Consider the following 20193-nt stretch of genomic DNA (forward strand, 5'->3'; position numbering starts at 1 on the left):
TGATTCATTACCAAACCATTCATCTCCATCAGTTCAGTTCAGTTCAGTCGTGTCTGACTCTTTGCGACCCCATGAATCACAGCACGCCAGGCCTCCCTGTCCATCACCAACTCCTGGAGTTTACTCAAACTCATGCCCATCGAGTAGGTGATGCCATCCAGCCATCTCATCCTCTGTCGTCCCCTTCTCCTCCTGCCCCCAGTCCCTCCTAGCATCAGGGTCTTTTCCAGTGAGTCAACTCTTCGCATGAGGTGGCCAAAGTACTGGAGTTTCAGCTTCAGCATCAGTCCTTCCAATGAGCACCCAGGACTGATCTCCTTTAGGCAACTGCTTTTCCCAAAACTCCACTTTTTGAGTCGGGAGTCAGCGTTTGTCCCAAGATATACATCACATCCTTCCAAGTAAGGTCATAAAGCAGAGTAACACCTTTAAAAGCTCTAATACATTTTTTCTGGGTCCTTTAAAGAGTCTCCCAGATCCCCCTTGATTCTTTTTATTTCTTGATAAGAAAAAGGCTATTAACTCTCATAGACTGATTATTTCTCCCAGTGGGTGCTTCATGAAGAGGCAACAGCTTGTGTGGCTGTTCCCTCAGTCTCTCTGACTGCTCTGCACATATGATCCCAGGGATAGATTGGAGAAACCTACTTTTCTTTATCTCTTTGTCTCCTGTCCTCCATCTCATCTAGCAAAGTAGGAGGACAGGAGGGAACTGAAGGAGTCACACCCAAATCTATGCCCTTAGGACCTAAGTCTGGCATATTTCGCAGAGAGAAAAAGGGCAACACATACGCTACTTCTACCCATTTCCCTTGTTTTCTACAGAACCGGTCTAATTGTAAAACAGTATTATACTTAAAAGACCCTCTAAGCGGCCACCGTTTGCCATCCTCCAATGGATACCATGGGCATGCAGTATCACATAGAAACATGAGGTGTTCCCCCTTCCCTGTGCTTAAGAAAAAAAAAAAAGAGAAACATGAGGTGTGTCTTCTTTAAGCCCTGGGGATCAAATCTATCCCAGTTTTTCAGGATACAGTTCAAAGGAGTGAGGCTGGAATTGTTAGCTCCCATCTGTAAGAGAGAAAAAAAGCGACCAGCGCCATCTTTCTACCGGAGGCATCCCTTCCTGCTCTAGATGGGGGTGTAGACAGACTTTACACCAAAACTTTCCTTTCTGGTCAGACTGTTTGTCCCTTACCAACGCAGGCGACCTACTCGTCCCTCCCGGTCCTACCATCGAGACGGGGTGGAGATGAACCAGGGGTAGGTCTGATGGCATCCCTGACTGACGTCTAGCTCCTCACCATTAAAACCTTGCTTGCCTCTGATGCCACCCGGGGTGTAATCAGAGTAACCTTCCAGAATGCCTCCCAGGCTAAACCACTGGGGGAAACATTCGTCACCTGAGTGCCTGTGCATGACCTTGAGTATATTCCTGACCACAATAAGACCGATAGGAACATGAAACTGAGATGTTTCTTCCAAGCATCACCATACCAGTGTAAGAGCCTCCTAAGCGTCACCACACCAGTATAAGAGTCTCCTCTGGTCCACTAAGAGCCAGTGTTAGCAAAGGAGAAAAAAACCCATTGTAGTTCCAATCTGAGTAACCTTTAACCTCAGAGATGCTCTTGTAGCTAGAGCTCCATCTAACTTCCGTACTTTCGATTCCTAATGAAGCTAGGTACTTTCTGACTACCAATCCAAGTTTGGGACCTAAGTCACAGTACACAGTGGCAGCACAGATCACAAGTCCCTTGAAAGTCTGTGATCCAACAGATTAGTACTTCTAATTTCCAAGGAGTTATGAAATGGCCAAAGAGACCGAAAAGTTGACCGAGAAAGGAGAGTTAGGTCCACACGCTTTGCCCATTTCTGGTCGGTTCCGAAGGAGACATTTGGTGTCTCTTGGCATTGGCAGGTTGGTATAAACCCCCAACAGGTTTCTGCCCTAAACCATATGAGGTCACCGCGGAACCGCAGAGCAGGGCTCCTCACTTGCTTCACGCAGGGTGTTTCATTCATTCACGCAAGCACATCGTAAAGTACCGCAGAAAACGTGTCCGCTAGGAGAACAAAGAACTAGATCTCCAAGCATCCTTACCTTGTCCTGAAGAATCCCGGACGAGCCCCCAAGATGAAAGTTTGTTGCTAAGTCCACGAAAAGTGAAAAGTTTGTCCCTTCTTCCTCCTTGAGTGTTCCAGACCTCTCTCTCCTTGGGGACCCCTAGACTTTTTATCAACCTGCCTAGGAAATGACTCTCTCATAGGTCCTACACGAGTTCCATTTAAATTACTGCTTCTGCCCTGGGTCTTAGAACATATAAGATTTTGTGTGTGCTCTCTTAAGACTTAAGTCTCTTATTTCCCACAACTCTCTGATTCTCCAAAAAGGAAGCCCTACTGGCTTTCAGAGCTAAACAGTCTAGGCGGTGGGAGGGGAGTTCTTTATGTGCAGACCCCTGAGTTGAGGGGCCTGATGTAGAGCTAGGACACTTTGGTCCTTGGGGAGGACTTCTGCAGTTGTAATTTATTCTCCCATTTGTGGGTTGTATACCCTGGAAATATGGGTGATGATCATACTTCACCCTTTCTGCTTATCTTGTTGTGATTTCTTCTTTATATCTTTAGCTGTAAAAGATCTTTCCTGCTAATTTGCAGTTCACTCTTATGGGTAGTTGCTCTGTAAATAATCATAATTTTTTTGTGCTTACAGAAGGAGCTCACAAGCTCATGGTCTTCCTACTCTGCCTTCTTGGTCACTTCTCACATCATAAAGACTTCTAGTGGGGTAATAGCATGACACATTGGTTAACACAAAGAAACTTTGGTTCATATATTCAGAGTTTAATGAAAAATAGAAAAATAAAAGAACAAGGAACAGGCTTTCCCTTTTCATTGACCCCTGAAGATTGAACACATTTGATATTTGTAGTCGATGCATCAGGCAGTTCATTTGATACTTGTAGTCTATGCATTAGGCAGAGTGTCAGAAGCTTGGTTGTCTTTGACTCTTTAGGGCTTAGCAGAGTTGTTGAGAACTGTAAGTGGTTGTCAAGACTTGCTGCTTCATGGAAAGAACACTTGAATACACAGTGAGTATGCTAGCTAAATGGTTATGGTATTACTGCTGGGTGAATGGGTCCATCCTTGGGAAAGTCCTGAAGCAGAACTCATGCTGAGGGTTTCTGCTAAGCTCTCTTAGAAAGCAGTCCTAGTCAGTATGCTGCAGTTTTAATCAGGATGCTGGATGCAGTGATGAAATAAAGGAGGACTGAATTCTTAAAGTTCACATTTAGGTAAAAGTTTAGACATCGTAGGAGATGAGTGTGAGGCATGATCTTGATGATGACAAAAGAGAGAGCTCTTTTAGGTGCTTTTGTGCTTGACTTCACTGTCCATCTTTTCTTTAGAAACTTGGTTTAAGCTTGCACTCCTTTTCATAGCAGTTCTAAACTTGTCAGTAGACAGTACAGAAATGAGTGGATAATCTTTAGATACTCTGATAACTGATACTCTGATAATCTTTAGATACTCTGATAATAGCCAGTGACCATGACCTGTCATATGGTAGTAATATCAAGATAAAATGCAGAATGCTGTTTTCTTTTTGGAAGTAAAGATCCTGACAAAGTGGTTTGAAAATAGTGTTGAAAACCCTATGATTAAATGACAACAAGAGCATGAGAAGAGATTTCTCTTCCTCTAAAATCAGGTTAGTTTATTTGGGTAGAAACAAAGAGAAGACGTTTTTCTTGGTTAAACTGGTTAATAGAGGACTTGAAGGCATTGTTTTTGTAGACAAAAAAATCTTTACCCTAAGCTGTAATTTTTCTAACTTCTGTTGCATGTGTTGCTACATTTTCTTTTTCCATGTGCTCTTACTGTTTTCATGGCAAACATATTTTTAAAGATGATCTCTGGGATAATTATTGCCATTGATTAGTTTTGATATTCCTTTTTAATGATATTTTCATTTATTCCTTTTGCTAGCTGGATTGCCTTTTGCAATTCTTACTTCAAGGCATACCCCCTTCCAACGAGGATTATTCTGTAATGATGAGTCCATCAAGTACCCTTACAAAGAAGACACCATACCTTATCCGTTATTAGGTGGAATAATCATTCCATTCAGTATTATCGTTGTAAGTTAAATCCACTTTTCCAAGTTTATCACTTTTGGGCAGTTGGCTTTAATTTTGTGTTATCCTGTTAATGATTGAATGTATAACCCTCTAAAACATGTGTTTTAACTTTTTATGTTATTTGATCAAAATAATCTCAGCTATTTTCAGTGGGGCTAAAAGAGTAACAGTGTATAATTAGAAGAACTGTACTAAATACGTGTGGTTTTATGCTAATCTTTTCCAAGTCACTGTGATTTTTTTTTAGCTCTAATTTGCTATTGTTTCAGTAATAATACAATAGATGCATACTGTATCAATGTATTTTTAGCATACTTTATACTTAGGATATTATTTTATGATTTATTGAGACTGTTTATGAACTGACTCTAGTTACTGAGTTCTAGAAAAGAAAAATTACTAACAGGTGTTAAAAGCCTTCATTTAACCCATATTTAGTTTAAAGAATTTTTAGATAATGGCAGAAATAGGGGAGAAAAGCCCAAGTTCTATAGATAATTAACAGTGAATATGAAAGCATTTTTACTGGTATTAAAACTAATAATTATTGTTTTCTAGGATTTCAGGTGAGAATGTCTAGAGAATGTGCTCTGGTTGGGGAGATTTCAAGTGATTTGACTAGATGATTTTTATTATCTCTTGACTCAGAGATTCTATGACTTTAATTTTATGCTCTGTATCTTGTAACTTTAGAAATAAGATTTATGCTAAAAGCAGAAAATATGGTCTCATCCAGGAGATAGGCCAAAAAGATAAATAGCCAAAAAGATATATCTTGTCTGTTCTGAAGTTTATTAAAAAACAAAGCAAAACTTCTTGATTTAGAAATTTAGTGTCTGATTGCAAAATGATTACAGCTCCTTATTTAGCACTAAAAGTTAATTCCTAATTTGTGGTGTATAATTAATAAAAGAAAATCTCTGCTCTACAAATATTTGTTTCACAGCACTGTGAGCTTCTGAAGGCAGAGATGGTGCCTTGTTCATTTTGTTATCCTTGCCATTGCCATGGACGCTACCTTGTCCTAGGTGCTGGAATGAAACTGGAGAGATTATGTAGTAACGTTGGTGACTCTCCTACAATATATGAATATACAATATACAAAACTTCTCCTACAGTATGAAGTTTTAAGAAATCAGTGGCCCATTTAATCTAGACAGATCTTTACATTAAGTTTTTACTATGAAAAGAAAGAAAGCCTATGATCCTTCTATTAAAGAGGAAGTACAAGTAGACTCTTTTTTAAGTATATATTTCTGAGAGATTAATAGCTCTTTACATATAAAAATTTTAGCAGGACTTTTTTGCAAATAATAGCTGATTATAGACAAGATTTAAGTACTCAAATGCTGCTACAAATGTACTTGTCTTTCAGTTCTACTTTTGTTTGTGTCTCAGTAAGAAGGATGCCGCACGAGCAAAACTACAGAAACTGCTACAGACCAGAGGCCTGCCAGTGGACAGGGTGCTGTGCGGCCTGCCTAGCAAGCTCAGGGCCCATAGACACGCAGTTAGCAAAGACTTGTGTATGTTTTATTAACTTGCAAGTTTTGATTATTTCACCATCACCTGTGAAAAGGTTATCTCTGTATTTACAAAACAGCAAGTGAGTTGAGTGTGGTGTTGGTTTAGCTGCTGTGTTGTGTCCGAGGCTTGAAACCCCATGGACTGTAGCCTGCCAGGCTCCTCTGTCCACGGGATTCTCTAGGCAAGAATACTGGAATGGGTTGCCATTTCCTTCTCCAGTGGATCTTCCCAACCCAGGGATCAAACCCCGGTCTCCTGCACTGCAGGCAGAGTCTTTACTGACTGAGCTATAAGGAAAGCCTCAGTTGAGTGTAAAAAGAGCAGACTGTGTAAAAGTGCTGTACAAGGGCTTTTTCCACATCAACTGTATCAACAGAGACACATGCTGGCAGTGGCTTTATGTACTAATTTAAGATAATTTCAGATTATCCACTAACTCAACTTCTTTCAGGCAGCACATGGTTAGACTTGTTTATGTTTAGTTTTGTTTTCTAGAAAGTAAATCATTTCTTTAAAAAAATCAGGACTATGATTGGGACTTCATACCAGGCCTTTGATGTGACTTGCAAGTGATCCACAAATATATGAGTGATTGAGGGACCCTGGTAAAGAATCAGAATTAATATAGTATCACAGAAGCCAAGGGAGAAGTTCAATAAGGACAAAATAGTCAGTGATGTCATATACTACTGGGAAGTTAAGATTTGGGTTGATAAAAATCTCTTTGATCTGATGAGACCATTTTGACTTTTTGGAGAGCTATTCAGTAGAATAAAGGGTTTAGAGATATTTAGAAAGGAGTGGAAGTATGGCAGTGAGTGATTTTAGACTATTCCTTTAGGAAGGTGAGTCCTGAGTGGAAGACACATAACTATAGTGACAGTGTAGAGACATATAAGATGATCTTGGTTGATGGAGATATAAAGATGGTGAGAAAATACTCTGATACATAGGTTTTAAATGATTAAATCCTTCTGATTTAGATAGCTACTAGCTTTGATCTTCAAAAGTATTTTGTTTTACTCCCCCAAAATCATCTTTAGTACTTTAATAATTTATCCTTAATCTGATTAAATAATGTTTGACAAGCAATCCCAGCTTTATGATTAGAGCAGTTAGTTTAAGTGTGAACTTCACCAGAGGCTGAGTTGGCCTAAATGGCTCAAAGGGCAAGATAAGGTTTTAAAATGAAATGAAAATATGCTGTCACGTGTCAATGGAAGGCACAGACGTCTCCCTGCGTTTGATTTAGAACGTCTCTGTTATCTGTTTCTCTCATTACAGATCGCATACATAATTTAAAAAAATGATGTACTCTGATCTAGCATTTGTTAGATTTAGAGTCCCTCTGCATCCTTTCCCAGAATTAAGGGTTAAATTTCAGCATATTCTACATCTGTAGGTCAACTTTTAATTTGTGCCCAGTATGCTGAATGTTACTAGTGAACTGATTTTCAGTCATCAGTGGCAAGAACCAGAGTCTAGGTGGCCCTAGACAGTGATTATTATGACTAGGAAGACTCACAAAGATTAATATTTGTTTTTAGAAAGTAGTTGAGTGCTTACACAAGAAGAACTGACAGCTGGGAAGTTGAAGTTTCACTGCTGAAATTGTGGTTGACTAATATACTTGGTATATATTTCAAATTATCAAAGGTCATCTCCATAACAAAACATTAGCGATATCTTTTCTTGCTGTTTATCTATCAAAGCAGTTGCTGGAACACCTTAATGGCCTGAGGAGATGTAATATATTTTAATTCAAGGCCTCTAGGACAGTCACCAGGGAGTACCCTAAGCACACTTGTGGAGGTATGGTATCCCCAGAAGTGAATGTGGTTTTCCTCTCCTGTGAGACCTGTGCTCAGCAAAGGCTTGATTAAGTCATCCACATTAAGGATTATAACGAGGGATATATTCCTATGGGGTTTAATGTATTTAAGGATGTTTACTTTTTACCCAAGAGGTAGCACCTTGAATTGAAATTTATTGACCACCAGCTCTGTTTTAGGCCTCTGTGGTGGTGGTAGCTTTCTGTTCAACTAAAAATTCATCTTGGTTTTGTAGAGTTCATAGTCTAGTTGTCAGAGTTACAACATTGTAATTATGGAATTCTAGGAGCCATTAAGCCAGATGAAGAAAGAATTTTTGATATCAGGTTCTTGAAATCCCTTTCAGGAGACAACCATTTATCTCACCCCCAAAGACAATGAATAGTCGCTAAATGGAAATGTTTGAATGCTTTGTAAAATCGTTTATTTAAATTTAAGATGAAGCAGTGAAACTCTTTAAGTGAAACTTTGTGATTTATATCCATGCCCAACGTAAATTAGCAGCAGAATTTTTTGTTTAAGTGTTTATTTTGGTCTCAGGTAGCTAGAGTGCGGCTTATTATTTTTTATAATGTTGCCATTCAGTATTTTTTCAGATTTCTTAGGATATTGGTCTGTGAATTTGTAAAGTACTTGAAAACCTTTTTATGCCTTTAAACCCATTATACTGGTGTGCACTTACACACACACTACTAGTATCTGAGAAGGCTATGACTCCCATTTTACAAAAGTCAGTGAAAAAGAGGAACGAGTCACTTGAAATGTTTTCTTGGAGAAGGAGAACATCAAGTGTGTATTTGGTCTTCTGATGAGACTTGTTAAGGAAGCCAGCCCTAAAGGCTTCCTGGAGAGGCAGGACTGGGAGACCTTGTCAGCTGGTCTCTGCCCTCTGCACCCTTTAACCTCAGTGTTAGATCCCCGCTTTTATTAGGTTAGCTTTTTCTCTTAAAATGTTTTACCGTTTTTTAACATGATGAATATTTTTGGTTCAAAGTAATATCTGATGCAAATGCAGACTCTGAGATCAAAGTACTTATATAAGGGATATTCTAATTGGAAAGTTTGTATTCTTTGAAAAGCCATTGTTTTTATACTCCGTGGTACATCATTGTCTGCTTATTAAAGCTCAGTTTATTTGAATACAAGAAGTAAGGCCTTATTGTTTCAAGTTAGACTTTGGAATTATTTAGGCTTTGATGACACCTTTTTTTGTGGTCTAGAATTAGGAATCCTAAGTTGTTCTCCATTTGAAAAGGAAAAAAGAGAGGGAGGTATTTTTAAAACAAACATTTTATTGTGATTTACCATTTTCTTCTGTGTTCTTTTCCTTGTTTGACGTGCCTGGATACTGCTTTAACATTATTTTTCTGTTTTGTTTTTTTTTTCAGATGATTGTTGGAGAAACCCTGTCTGTTTACTTTAACCTCTTGCACTCGAATTCCTTTATCAGGAATAACTACATAGCCACTATTTACAAAGCCATTGGAACATTTTTATTTGGTGCAGCTGCTAGTCAGTCCCTGACTGATATTGCCAAGTATTCGATAGGCAGACTGCGGCCTCACTTCTTGGATGTTTGTGACCCAGACTGGTCAAAAATCAACTGCAGTGATGGTTACATTGAAAACTACATATGTCGAGGGAATGCACAAAAAGTGAAGGAGGGCAGGTGCGTGTTAAATTTTTAATGCTTGTTTTATCTTGTGCATTCTTGAAATACAAGGTTTCAGTGATTGGAAGATGAGCTATCCAGTAGCTTAAAGAGAGAGAAGCTAGTCTAATCACTGGGAGGTGAATTGAAATCATGTTTGATCTATTTTCTCTACTTACTTTTTTTTCCTGTTTTATCCCAGTACTCTGTTTAAGAGCATTTTAAAGCAATTCTTTTCATCTTCAGTGTATAATAATGTAAAATGAACCCTTTAGATCATACAGTCCAGGATCAGCAAACTTTTTTTTAAGATGCCAGATAATAAATATTTTAGGCTTTGTGGGCCATGTGTTGGCTACTGTTCATCTCTGCCTTTGTAGCAGAAAAAAACAATCATAGACAGTCCTTGAACAAATGAGTGTAGCTGTGTTCCAATGAAACTTTACTACGTAGATAGTGGCTGCCCTATGGGTTATACAGTTTGCTTATTTTTGATCTAGTTCATGGAGCTCTGCTAGATCTCTTAGTATTCCTAGAGTATGTTTTTTTTTTTAAGTTAATTTCAACCATATATTGATAGATCTGGGACCTCAGATTGCTTTCTTATTGCACACTTGGGCTACTTTCTACATTGGGAGCACTATTAGACATAAATGAAAGAGAATATTTGGAACCCAAAAGGGCTAATGCCTTTAATTTATGGATGAGCAGACAAAGGCCCAGTAACATTGAATAAAGCCACACTAACGTAAATACACTACTATGTGTAAAATTGTTAACTAGAGGGAAAATAATTTATACTTAGAGGGAAAATAATTGGGAGGGAAGCTCAAGAGGGAGGGGATATACGTATCCATATAGCTGATTCACTTTGTTGTATAGGAGAAACTAACACAACATTGCAAAGCAATTATACTCCAATAATAAAATTCTTTTAAAAAGACAGAAAAGCCACTAATTAGTAGCAGAGCCAATTCCTCATCCCAAATCTCAGAATTGTCAGGCTTGCTTATTCTGTGTTTGATCTTCTTGTATTTTAGAATAGCTATTACCATTTTCCTTTATTTATTCATCCAACAAATACTTTCTCTCAGAAAAACATCCTCTGATTGCTTTTTTATATATGATTCCCAGACACATCATTGTCCTTCTTAGTGCTTTTGTAAGTCAAACAGGCCTGCTGCTGCTGCTGCTAAGTCGCTTCAGTCGTGTCCGACTCTGTGCGACCCCATAGACGGCAGCCCACCAGGCTCCTCTGTCCCTGGGTTTCTCCAGGCAAGAATACTGGAGTGGGTTGCCATTTCCTTCTCCAAAACAGGCCTGCTAGTGGTCCTCAATATTTGCATTTAATGGAGATGAAAAAACACTTTGTTTAAGAGTATGCATTATGCTGTGTGCTTGAAATTCAGCAGTGAAGAAGATAGCTCTGATTTCTATCTTCATGGAGCTTAGTCTAGCAGAAAAGATTTACATTAAACAAATATTGACAGTAGAAACCATGAAATTAAAACACACTTGCTCCTTGGAAGAAAGCTATGAGCAACCTAGACAGCATATTAAAAAGCAAAGACATTACTTTGCTAACAAAGGCCCATATAGTCAAAGCTATGGTTTTTCCAGTAATCATGTGTGAATGTGAGAGTTGGACTATAAAGAAAGCTGAGCGCAGAAGAATTGATACTTTTGAACTGTGGTGTTGGAGAAGACTCTTGAGAGTCCCTTGGACTGCAAGGAGATCCAACCAGTCCATCCTAAAGGAGATAAGTCCTGAATATTCATTGGAAGGACTGATGCTGAAGCTGAAACTCCAATACTTTGGCCACCTGATGCAAAGAGCTGACTCATTTGAAAAGACCCTGATGCTGGGAAAGATTGAAGGTGGGAGGAGAAGGGGACGATAGAGGATGAGATAGTTGGATGGCATCACCAACTCAATGGACATGAGTTTGAGCAAGCTCTGGGAGTTGGTGATGGATAGGGAAGCCTGGCATGCTGCAGTCCATGGAGTCACAAAGAGTCAGACACGACTGAGCTACTGAACTGAACTGACAATGGAAGAGAACCTCCCTGTTGTTAACAAGGCCAAAGAATAAACAGGTTGTTGAATGACAGGCTCTGAGGTGATGATACGAGGACTGATATGGGTATAATGTCTTAATAAAGTGGGGAAAGTGATTTAAGTGGAAACTGGTTGAGAAGTAGATAGTGGAAGGTGGTATTTTGATTTGAGCTTAGGTAGGCAACCTTTTTTTTTTGTAAGAGGGAAAGACTGGTCCAGCAATGGCTTTAAAGAAAGATGAAGATAATCAAGGCCAACGGTGGACTCTTAAGGTATAGGATGTGGATATCTCATTCTCTGCTTTGATAGTGATGTAGAGCCAAGTACTGTCTTAGGGAAAGGCTCTTTAATGACTAGTAGATGTAGAAGGCAATGGCACCCCACTCCAGTACTCTTGCCTGGAAAATCCCTTGGACGGAGGAGCCTGGTAGACTGCAGTCCATGGGGTCGCCAAGAGTCGGACATGACTGAGCGACTTCACTTTCACTTTTATGAATTGGAGAAGGAAATGGCAACCCACTCCAGTGTCTTGCCTGGAGAATCCCAGGGATGGGGTCGCACAGAGTCGGACACGACTGAAGTGACTTAGTAGTAGCAGTAGCAAATGTAGTGAGCTTCAGTGAAGAGTTTGAAGACACAGGGAAATATAGAGGACTTTAACTATCCTGGCAAGTGGGTTGCCATGCCCTCCTCCAAGGAGTCTTCCTGACTTAGGGATCAAACCTGCATCTCCTGCATTACAGGCAGATTCTTTACCACTGAGCCAACGGGGACCCCCCCCCCCCCACACACATAGCACATACAACCACAGAATTCCAGAATACACAGAGAAGGAGTTGGGTTGAAAGGGGAAAAGTGGCTTGGTTGGAGAAGAGGAAGCTTATTTTGATGGTAGTGCTTTAGTCGCTAAGTCGTGTCTGACTCTTGTGACACCATGGACGTAGCCTGCCAGACTTCTCTGTCCATGGGATTCTCCAAGCAAGATTACTGGAGTGGGTTGCCATTTCCTTCTGCAGGGGATCTTTCCAACCCAGGAATCAAACCCGGGTCTCCTGAACTGCAGGCAAATTCTTTACTGACTGAGCTATGAGGGAAGCCTTTATTTTGGTAGAGGTTACTTCTAATTTGTTCAGTTTGTAAAGAATTGCCATTTTGATATTAAGTCCTCTAATTCATGAATATGATATTATCTTTTCATTTTTTTGATGTTCTTTTGTTTCTCTTAGCAGTAGTTTTTAGATTTTGGTGTCCATGTCTTGCACACATTTTGCTTAAATGTGTCAATAATTTTTAAGATTTCTTGATGCCATTATGAAAAGTTTTTAAAAAAAAACATTTAAATTGATTTCTAGTTGTGTTTAAAAATAAACAAAAAGTTTTTTATATGGTTTTATCTGGCCTTTTGTCCTTTAAACTTGCTAATGTAACTTCTTATGTAGGTTCCTCAAGATTTTCTGTGTTCCTCTCAGTATTGTCTGTGAATAAACAGTGTTGTTTTTCTTTTTTTCCTTTTCTTTATTGCCTTTTATTTCTTTTCCTTACTGTATTATACTGGCTGAGACTGCTAATACAATGTTGAAAGAAGTGGTGAGAGCAGATATGCTTGTCTTGTTCCTGACCTTGGGTAGAAAGCACTGTCTTTCACCATTAAATATAGTACCAATATGTTTTTGGTAGATGCGCTTTATTAGATTTTTGTCATAAATGTGTTTTGTCAGATGCTTTTTCTTTGGCTGTTGAGGTCATACTGCTTTTCTGTTTTCTCTTAAAATAGTGTATCCCTTTAATCTTGGAATATTAAAGCAACTTTTCATTCCTGGGATAAACTTCACTTGGTCATGGTATATTATACTTTTTGTATTAACTGGGCTCAATTTGCTAATGTTATGTTAGTGATTTTTACTTCCTTTTTCATGAATGTTACTTGTCTATAGTTTTCTTGTGAAGTTTTTGGCTAGATTTAGTATCAACATTTGGTATTAAATGTTAGGTAGAATTCACCAGTAAATACACTTAGACTTGAAATTTTCTTTGTAGGAATATTGTAAACTATGGCTTTATTTTTTAAAGTAGATGAGGATTATTCAAGTTATCTCTTTCTTAGGTGAACTTTCATCATTTGTCTTTTAAGACATGTGTAAATTTTATCTAAATTATCAAGTTTGTTGACATCAAGTTGTTCAGTTTCTTTTTCCTTATTGTCGTTTTATTGTTTGTAAGAAATGTAGAGCTAACCCTTCTTACATTCCTGTCATTGATAATTTTTGTCTTAATCTCTTTTTTCCTTGAGTGGTCTGGCCAGAAGTTTTATCAGTTTTATTAATCTTTTTATTAGTTTTATTGGTTTCTTTTGGGGTCATTGACTTTATTGTTTTTCTGTATTCGATTTCATCTATTTCTGCTATTCTTTTGCTTGCTTTCAGTTTTATTTCCTCTTCTTTTTTTTTTGTAGTTTCATTAAGGTAAAAACCTAGATCATTAGCTATGTCACATATTATTATATATTGTAACTTCATTTTTGTTTAACTAAAATTATTTTCTAATTTCTTTTGTGTTTTCCTCTTTAATCAGTGGGTTATTTCAGTTCAGTTCAGTCACTCAGTCGTGTTCAACTTTTTGTGACCCCATGGAGTGCAGCATGCCAGGCCTCCCTGTCCATCACAAACTCCCAGGGTTTACTCAAACTCATGTCCACTGAGTCAGTGATACCGTCCAACCATCTCCACCTGCCTTCATTCTTTCCCAACATCAGGGTCTTTTCAAATGAGTCAGCTCTTTGCATATCTTTCTGTAATTGATTTTTTGATCTATGTCTATATGAATTTTCTGTGGAGATGTTTTGTCAGTTATTCTTAGGAATTTGAAATTTCTAACTATAATTGTTGATTGTTTGTGTTCTTTCATTTTTGTTAGCTTTTGTTTCATATATTTTGTGATTCTCTTGTTCAGTGTATAACATTTCTGTCTTTTTCATGTGGTATGTACCCTTTTCCATATGAACTCTCTTTGTTTCTAGAAATATCCTTTGCTTTAAGTCTGTTTTGTCTGATAATAATATATAGCCAGTCTCCTGGCTATATTGTTTATTGTTTGGATAGTATGTAGTTTCCATAAATAAAACATTTAGTTCATTTGAATCCTTGAATTTAAAGTGTGTTTGCTGAGTATTTAAAGTATGTAAGTCAGAACTAGTTTATACTTTATAATCTAATGTGAAAAATCCCTGCTTTTTGATTATTACTGTTGTTAGTCAGTTGCCAAGTCGTGTCCATGTGACTCCTTGGACTGCAGCACGCCAGGCTCCTCTGTCCTCCACTGTCTCCCAGAGTTTGCTCAAATTCATGTCCATGGAGTCAGTGATGCCATCCAACCATCTTATCCTCTATCATCCCCTTCTCCTCCTGTGCTCAATCTTTCCCAGCATCAGGGTCTTTTCCAATGAGTCGGCTCTTTGCATCAGGTGGCCGAAGTTTTGGAGCTTCAGCTGCATCATCAGTCCTTCCAGTGAATATTCAGGGTTGATTTCCTTTAGGATTGACTGGTTTGATCTCCAGAAAATGTTTTTGTAAATTATTCTTTAAAAATTTTTTAAATTTATGTTTGGCTGTGCTGAGTCTTCATTGCTTTTTTCGGGCTTTCTTTAGTTGTGGAGAGCAGGAGCTACTCTTTAGTTGTGGTACGTGGGGTTTTCGTTGCGGTAGCTTCTCTTGTTGTGGAGCACAGACCCTAGGGCGCTTCAGTAGTCACAGCATGCGGGCTCAGTTGTTGTGGCTCACAAGTCCAGAGCGCAGGCTCAGTAGTTGTGGCATGGGCTTAATTGCCCAGTAGCACGTGTGATCTTCCTGAACCAGGTACTGAACTGGTGTTCACTGCATTGCAAGGCAGATTCTTAATCAGTGGACCACCAGGGAAGCCTATAAATGATTCTCAAAGGACACAAATTCTTCACACATATATTGTTTTCCAGGTTTAGGTACATAAATCTTAGCTCAAACTTTGATTATGACCTATCTTACTGAGAAATTTTTCTTTCTTATGCAAACCATTTGGGCAAAATTAGAAATAATATAATTTAGTTTAAATGGTATAAAAAGAACTACATTTTTCAGCCCGTATGTGTCATACTCTGTCTCTTTCTAGTGTACCCAAATTGGCCAACATGAACTGTTACTCTGATTGAACTTTTGACTTAAGTACACTTGGGTTTTTCACCCATCATCACTTAACATTTCTACATCAACCCACATGCAGTTATGTAAGAGTCAGGAAAACCATCTTACAAAGCAATATAAATATCTGGATAACTCAAATTGCAAAGCTATGTATATTACACATGATTATTATCTATAGTTTTCAGTGAAGAACTTCTTTTGGTAAGTTTTGAGCTTCTGAAACAAGGATAAGGGAAAACCAGACATAGATGAAATTTTAAGAAGACTATATCTTATGAGAAAAATGTGATTTCCATCAGTGTTTCCAGAATGAATTGGTGGTTGATAGTTTCAGAGCCGTATAACATTGGAACATAACTGTGGCTTGCATTGCTGTTCTGTTGTGGAGCATAGTTTGGTTGGATACAGACTTTCCTATTCTGTTTCTCTTGAATTTTAAAGTCAGAATGCCAAGAATGGAAAAACATTTAAGTCTAGAATTGCCTATATGTTTATTAAGATTATGGTATAGTCTGCTCTTTTAATTTATTTATCACCACAGCCTGCCCCATGTAGGTTTTTAATTATAAAATTATAATGTTTGACGGAGAAAAGGGAACATAGGCACCCGAAATGAGTCATTTTTGTTGACTATAAGTGAGTCAGAATTATATCTTAGGATGAGAGTATCCTCTTGCAATTTTGGTTTTTGGTCTTGATTTTTTCCCCCATTTGTTCTCTTATTTCTTTTTCTCTTTTTCCCTCCTCCCTTTCTGCTCATGTGTATGTTCTTGTGCTCGCTGATATCATTGACGTCACAGGATTTTTACTAGGCTTCATTTGCAGTGGCCATCGGGTCCTAAACATAAAAGTGATAACATAATGGACTATAATAGAATACTTATTAGTTGTAATAGCCAGAGTCCTATTCACTGATTAAAATCAGTACCTGTGAGTTTACTATGAAATAAAAGGGACTTAATGCTTGGAACAGTAGGACATTTAATTTCCATTGCTCATGTTAGAATAGCATTACTCTCAGTTTTTGAAACAAATTCCTAATGAACCCAGGTAGCTTAAACTGGTAGCTCCCCTCACAGGTCAAAATTCTCTTTAGAGAATCAATGGGCGCCTCATATTAGTGGTTCATTAGAATCACCTGTAAAGTTTGTTTAAAAACACAGATTTCTAGGGCTTCATCTTCCAAGTTAAGATGTATTCAGAAGGTTGGGATAGGGTCTGAGAATTTGTATGTCTAGGAGGTTCCCAGCTGCTGCTGCTTCTGTTGATCTTGGGACCGGGCTTTGAGAACTACTGCTTTATATCACTTGTATATGGGAAGATGACTTTGCATGACCTCTGCTATCTCAGGTTGTGAGAGCTGATATTTACCCTGTTAGGTAGAGTGAATTTAAGATGTGCACGGTGAGCAGGCCTATTTATAATACAGTAGAGAAACTATTGGCTTCTCTGAGAGATTCAACTTTCCTTTTTCTGGCTTTTATTTAAAGTGTATTTGTTTAAGCATAAGCTCAGTGTTCCTGATCAGTTCTAAGTGTTTAATCTCTGACTGTATGAATCAAATATCCAATACAAAGTTATTTCTTTTTAAATTACGGCAGCTTTTATTGCTTAGATATTTAATTGGAATATATTTGGTCAAGTGGGAGAAATACATTTCCTTTTTTTTTTTTAATGCAGCCCACATGCAGGTAAATAAAGCTGAAGTTGGAGGGTGTGCCTTCTATAATAGTGAAAAACCATTATAACTAGACTGACTGGCTGTGGTACTAAGTACCCGGTAAAACCTGCCTTATATTTTGAGAGAATGGCTGCTTCTGTGTAGCCTAATTGTAAACATCACTGGGTCGGCCTAAAATTTGTGCCTTCAAAATGATTCATTCAGGCTGATCTGTGGTGTTTATGCATGTGTGTATCAGTAAACTAGACAGTCTTGTTTTTAGTCATATCTGTATGGGAATATCAATATATAGAATGAAAGAAAGAATGATTTTAAAAGACCTTTCACTCTAAGGGCCTTAGCATTTAATATGGGATGACTTCAAGATCAGCATCTCTTTCCATCCTCTGTTCCAAACAGCAGAGCCTAATAGTCTAGGTTGTAGCTGTAACCGCTTTTTCACCCCCATACCACCCTGACTCTTTTGGCCCCCGTGTTTCTCACATATTAACCACATTGGAATCACGTGGACAGTTTGTTAAAATACAGATTGCTCGGCCTCACCCTCAGAGTTTCTGATTCATTCATTGGGTCTGGGGTGGGGCCCAGGAATTGGCATTTCTTAAAAAATGTTCCCAGATGGTGCCTTGGCTGCTGATCTGTGAACCACTGCTTCAGCGTATTACAGGAAGTTCCTAAATTCAACTAATACTTATTCCTCTTAAGTCCTAGTTAGTGTAGGAGCTACTAATAAGGTGTGCCTCTTGCTTTTATGGTGCCTACTACGTAGGAGCTGCGACTTGTTTGGAGATTTTGTGGGTGATAGAAAGTGATTCATGCCTTAAAGGAGTGAAAATAAAATGCTATATGAAATCAGAGGAGGGTTATACTTCTTCTAGGGGAGGCATTTTGGAGGATGAGTAAGGTTTGAATGTGCAGAATTGGGATGGAGTATGTCTCAGGCCCAGGGAGCAGCATGATTAAAGGCTGGCAGCTTAAGAGTGTGCAAGCCATGTTTTATTAGACTTTCGGTATAACCTGTTTCATTTTTTGGGTTTTGTTTGGTACTTTGTAAAGGAGATCTTGGGCATTTAAAACTAAGAGAACTTTTCTAGAAAATGAAAATGATCCCTAATAACTGATACCTAATTAAGTAACTTAATACATTTCATGCAAACTTCTGATTTAGCCTGTGTTGCATTCCCACATTCCATATAACTTTGTTTTAATTTGGCAATAAAAGCAAAAAATTCTCCCCCGCCTTAGATTTAACTTGGTGCTCGATTCTTTTTCCTGAGAGGCAGAATGAGTTGAGTCTAGGTGTGAATCTGTTTTGGATGAGGTGTAAGTTTGCAAAGATAAGAGCCTTTCTTCACTTTCTGTGACATCTGCCAGTACGTATTGATAAATATTTGTGTACCATAATTTATTTTAAAAACAATTAAAAATCCTTTGCCCACCACACACCAAACTAATACTCTTCAGTTTTAGATGTTTGACATTTCACTGTATTCCCCTCCCCTCTTTTAAATGATTGTTTAAAGGATTAGTATTAACAAATACATCAGCTTTTTGTGTTTTTTGAATTATCCCTTGGATTTTCTTCTCAGTTTTTGAATTAGAATGTCGGTCTTGCAGTGGATATGTTAAGATGAAAGATATTCTTGGGTTTTAATAAATCAACCAGTGCTTTATCTTAAATGTTAAAAGGCTACTAAATCATATCAACATATCATCAACTGATTACATTGTGTTGATGCTGTATACCTTTTCCTTAGAACCCTTGAATGCCACATTGCCCCATTTGAAATGTGAAAAACAGTTTCATAAATATATTAGTGAGATGTTTTTCCGGATTAAAATATAATGATAAACCTCATGGATCAAGTGATCAAGTGTAAGTTTTCATTCAAAATAAATGTGAACGATACCCTTGGATATTTTTGTCTAGTAGCAAATAAATATTTTTATTGAGAGGTAGGAAGGTAGTTGAGTTTGTGAACAGCAAGATAAGCCTAATGTATGGTTTTTTTTAGCTACGTATTCAAAGAATTGAAATCTGCGTTAGAGTGATGATTTTTTAAATAAAACACAGTATTTTTCTATTTTAAGTAACTTTTGTAACGAGAAGATGGAAAACACGAAAAGCATCAGCATTCTCTTGGACGTGGCTATCTTCATAAAGTGCCTACACTGTTGACTTAATCCTAAGTGTATTCCTAAAAAAAGTGAAAATGTTAGTTGCTCACTTGTGTCCCACTGTTTGCAACTCCATGGTCTATAGCCCGCCAGTCTCCTCTGTCCATGGGATTCTCTGTCCATGGAATTTTCCAGGCAAGAATACTGGAGTGGGTAACCGTTCCCCTCTCCAGGGGATCTTCCCAACCCAGAGGTCAAACTTGGATCTTCTGCATTGCAGATAGATTCTCTACCATCTGCGCCACCAGGGAAGCCCAAGTGTATTCCTACTCAAGGTCAGAATTACTTTTCTTCTCATTTCTCTCCCTTTGCCATTCATAGTTTGGTTCTCTGCTCTGACTAGCAGACTGGGTATCACCTGGGAGCTTGTTAGACAACAGAATCTTGCATCCCACCATTGGCCCTACCTGTAAATTCTCCATTTTGAACAAGATCACCAAGTAATGCTCCATACATTAGTTTTAGGAGCAAGCCTTGCTCTGTCTTGTGACTGTTGTATCAAAATGGCACTCATTGCACCTGGACCAGCTAATTTCCTAAGAGGTTACTAGTTAGTATAAATGACCATTGGGTGCCTGAATCTTCACTTCCTTGTGATGCCATTCTCTGTTGAGTAAGTGGACAGAAATGGTTGTGTTGCTGTGGGATTTTTAATTCTTCTCCTTTGGGAGAGTGAGATTTGGAAAGACACTAGATAACATCTAATAATATTATTACTATTCATTTATATAATAAATGAGCTTAACACATTTTTCTTATGAGAGAAAGATCACAGGATTGGCTAAATTTTTTCTTTTTCTTTTATGTAATCTATTGCAGCTGCAGTGTTTGGCTTTTCAGGTAGTTTGGAAATTTATGAAGAAGTTGGGAAATTTTCAAGATTTTGTTTTATTGAAGGATAGAAATGAGTCTTTTAAAAACTGAGAAAAGCCTTCATATAGGTAA

The 20193-nt window shown here is 38.1% G+C and overlaps 1 protein-coding gene across 2 annotated transcripts in view; it reads left to right on the forward strand.

Annotated features, from left to right (window-relative positions):
- PLPP1 (phospholipid phosphatase 1) overlaps window positions 1-20193 on the forward strand; it is a 108816-nt gene that overhangs the window by 63002 nt on the left and 25621 nt on the right. Inside the window, exons 2-3 of one of the 2 annotated variants that reach the window (XM_061129787.1) lie at window positions 3997-4148; window positions 8896-9176. In XM_061129787.1, coding sequence (XP_060985770.1) covers window positions 3997-4148; window positions 8896-9176 — 433 coding nt within the window. The remainder of the gene's footprint in view (window positions 1-3996; window positions 4149-8895; window positions 9177-20193) is intronic. The other variant, XM_061129786.1, reaches the window with a different exon arrangement.

Source organism: Dama dama, chromosome 25, assembly GCF_033118175.1.
Source record: "Dama dama isolate Ldn47 chromosome 25, ASM3311817v1, whole genome shotgun sequence".
In the NCBI taxonomy this organism is placed as follows: domain Eukaryota; kingdom Metazoa; phylum Chordata; class Mammalia; order Artiodactyla; family Cervidae; genus Dama; species Dama dama.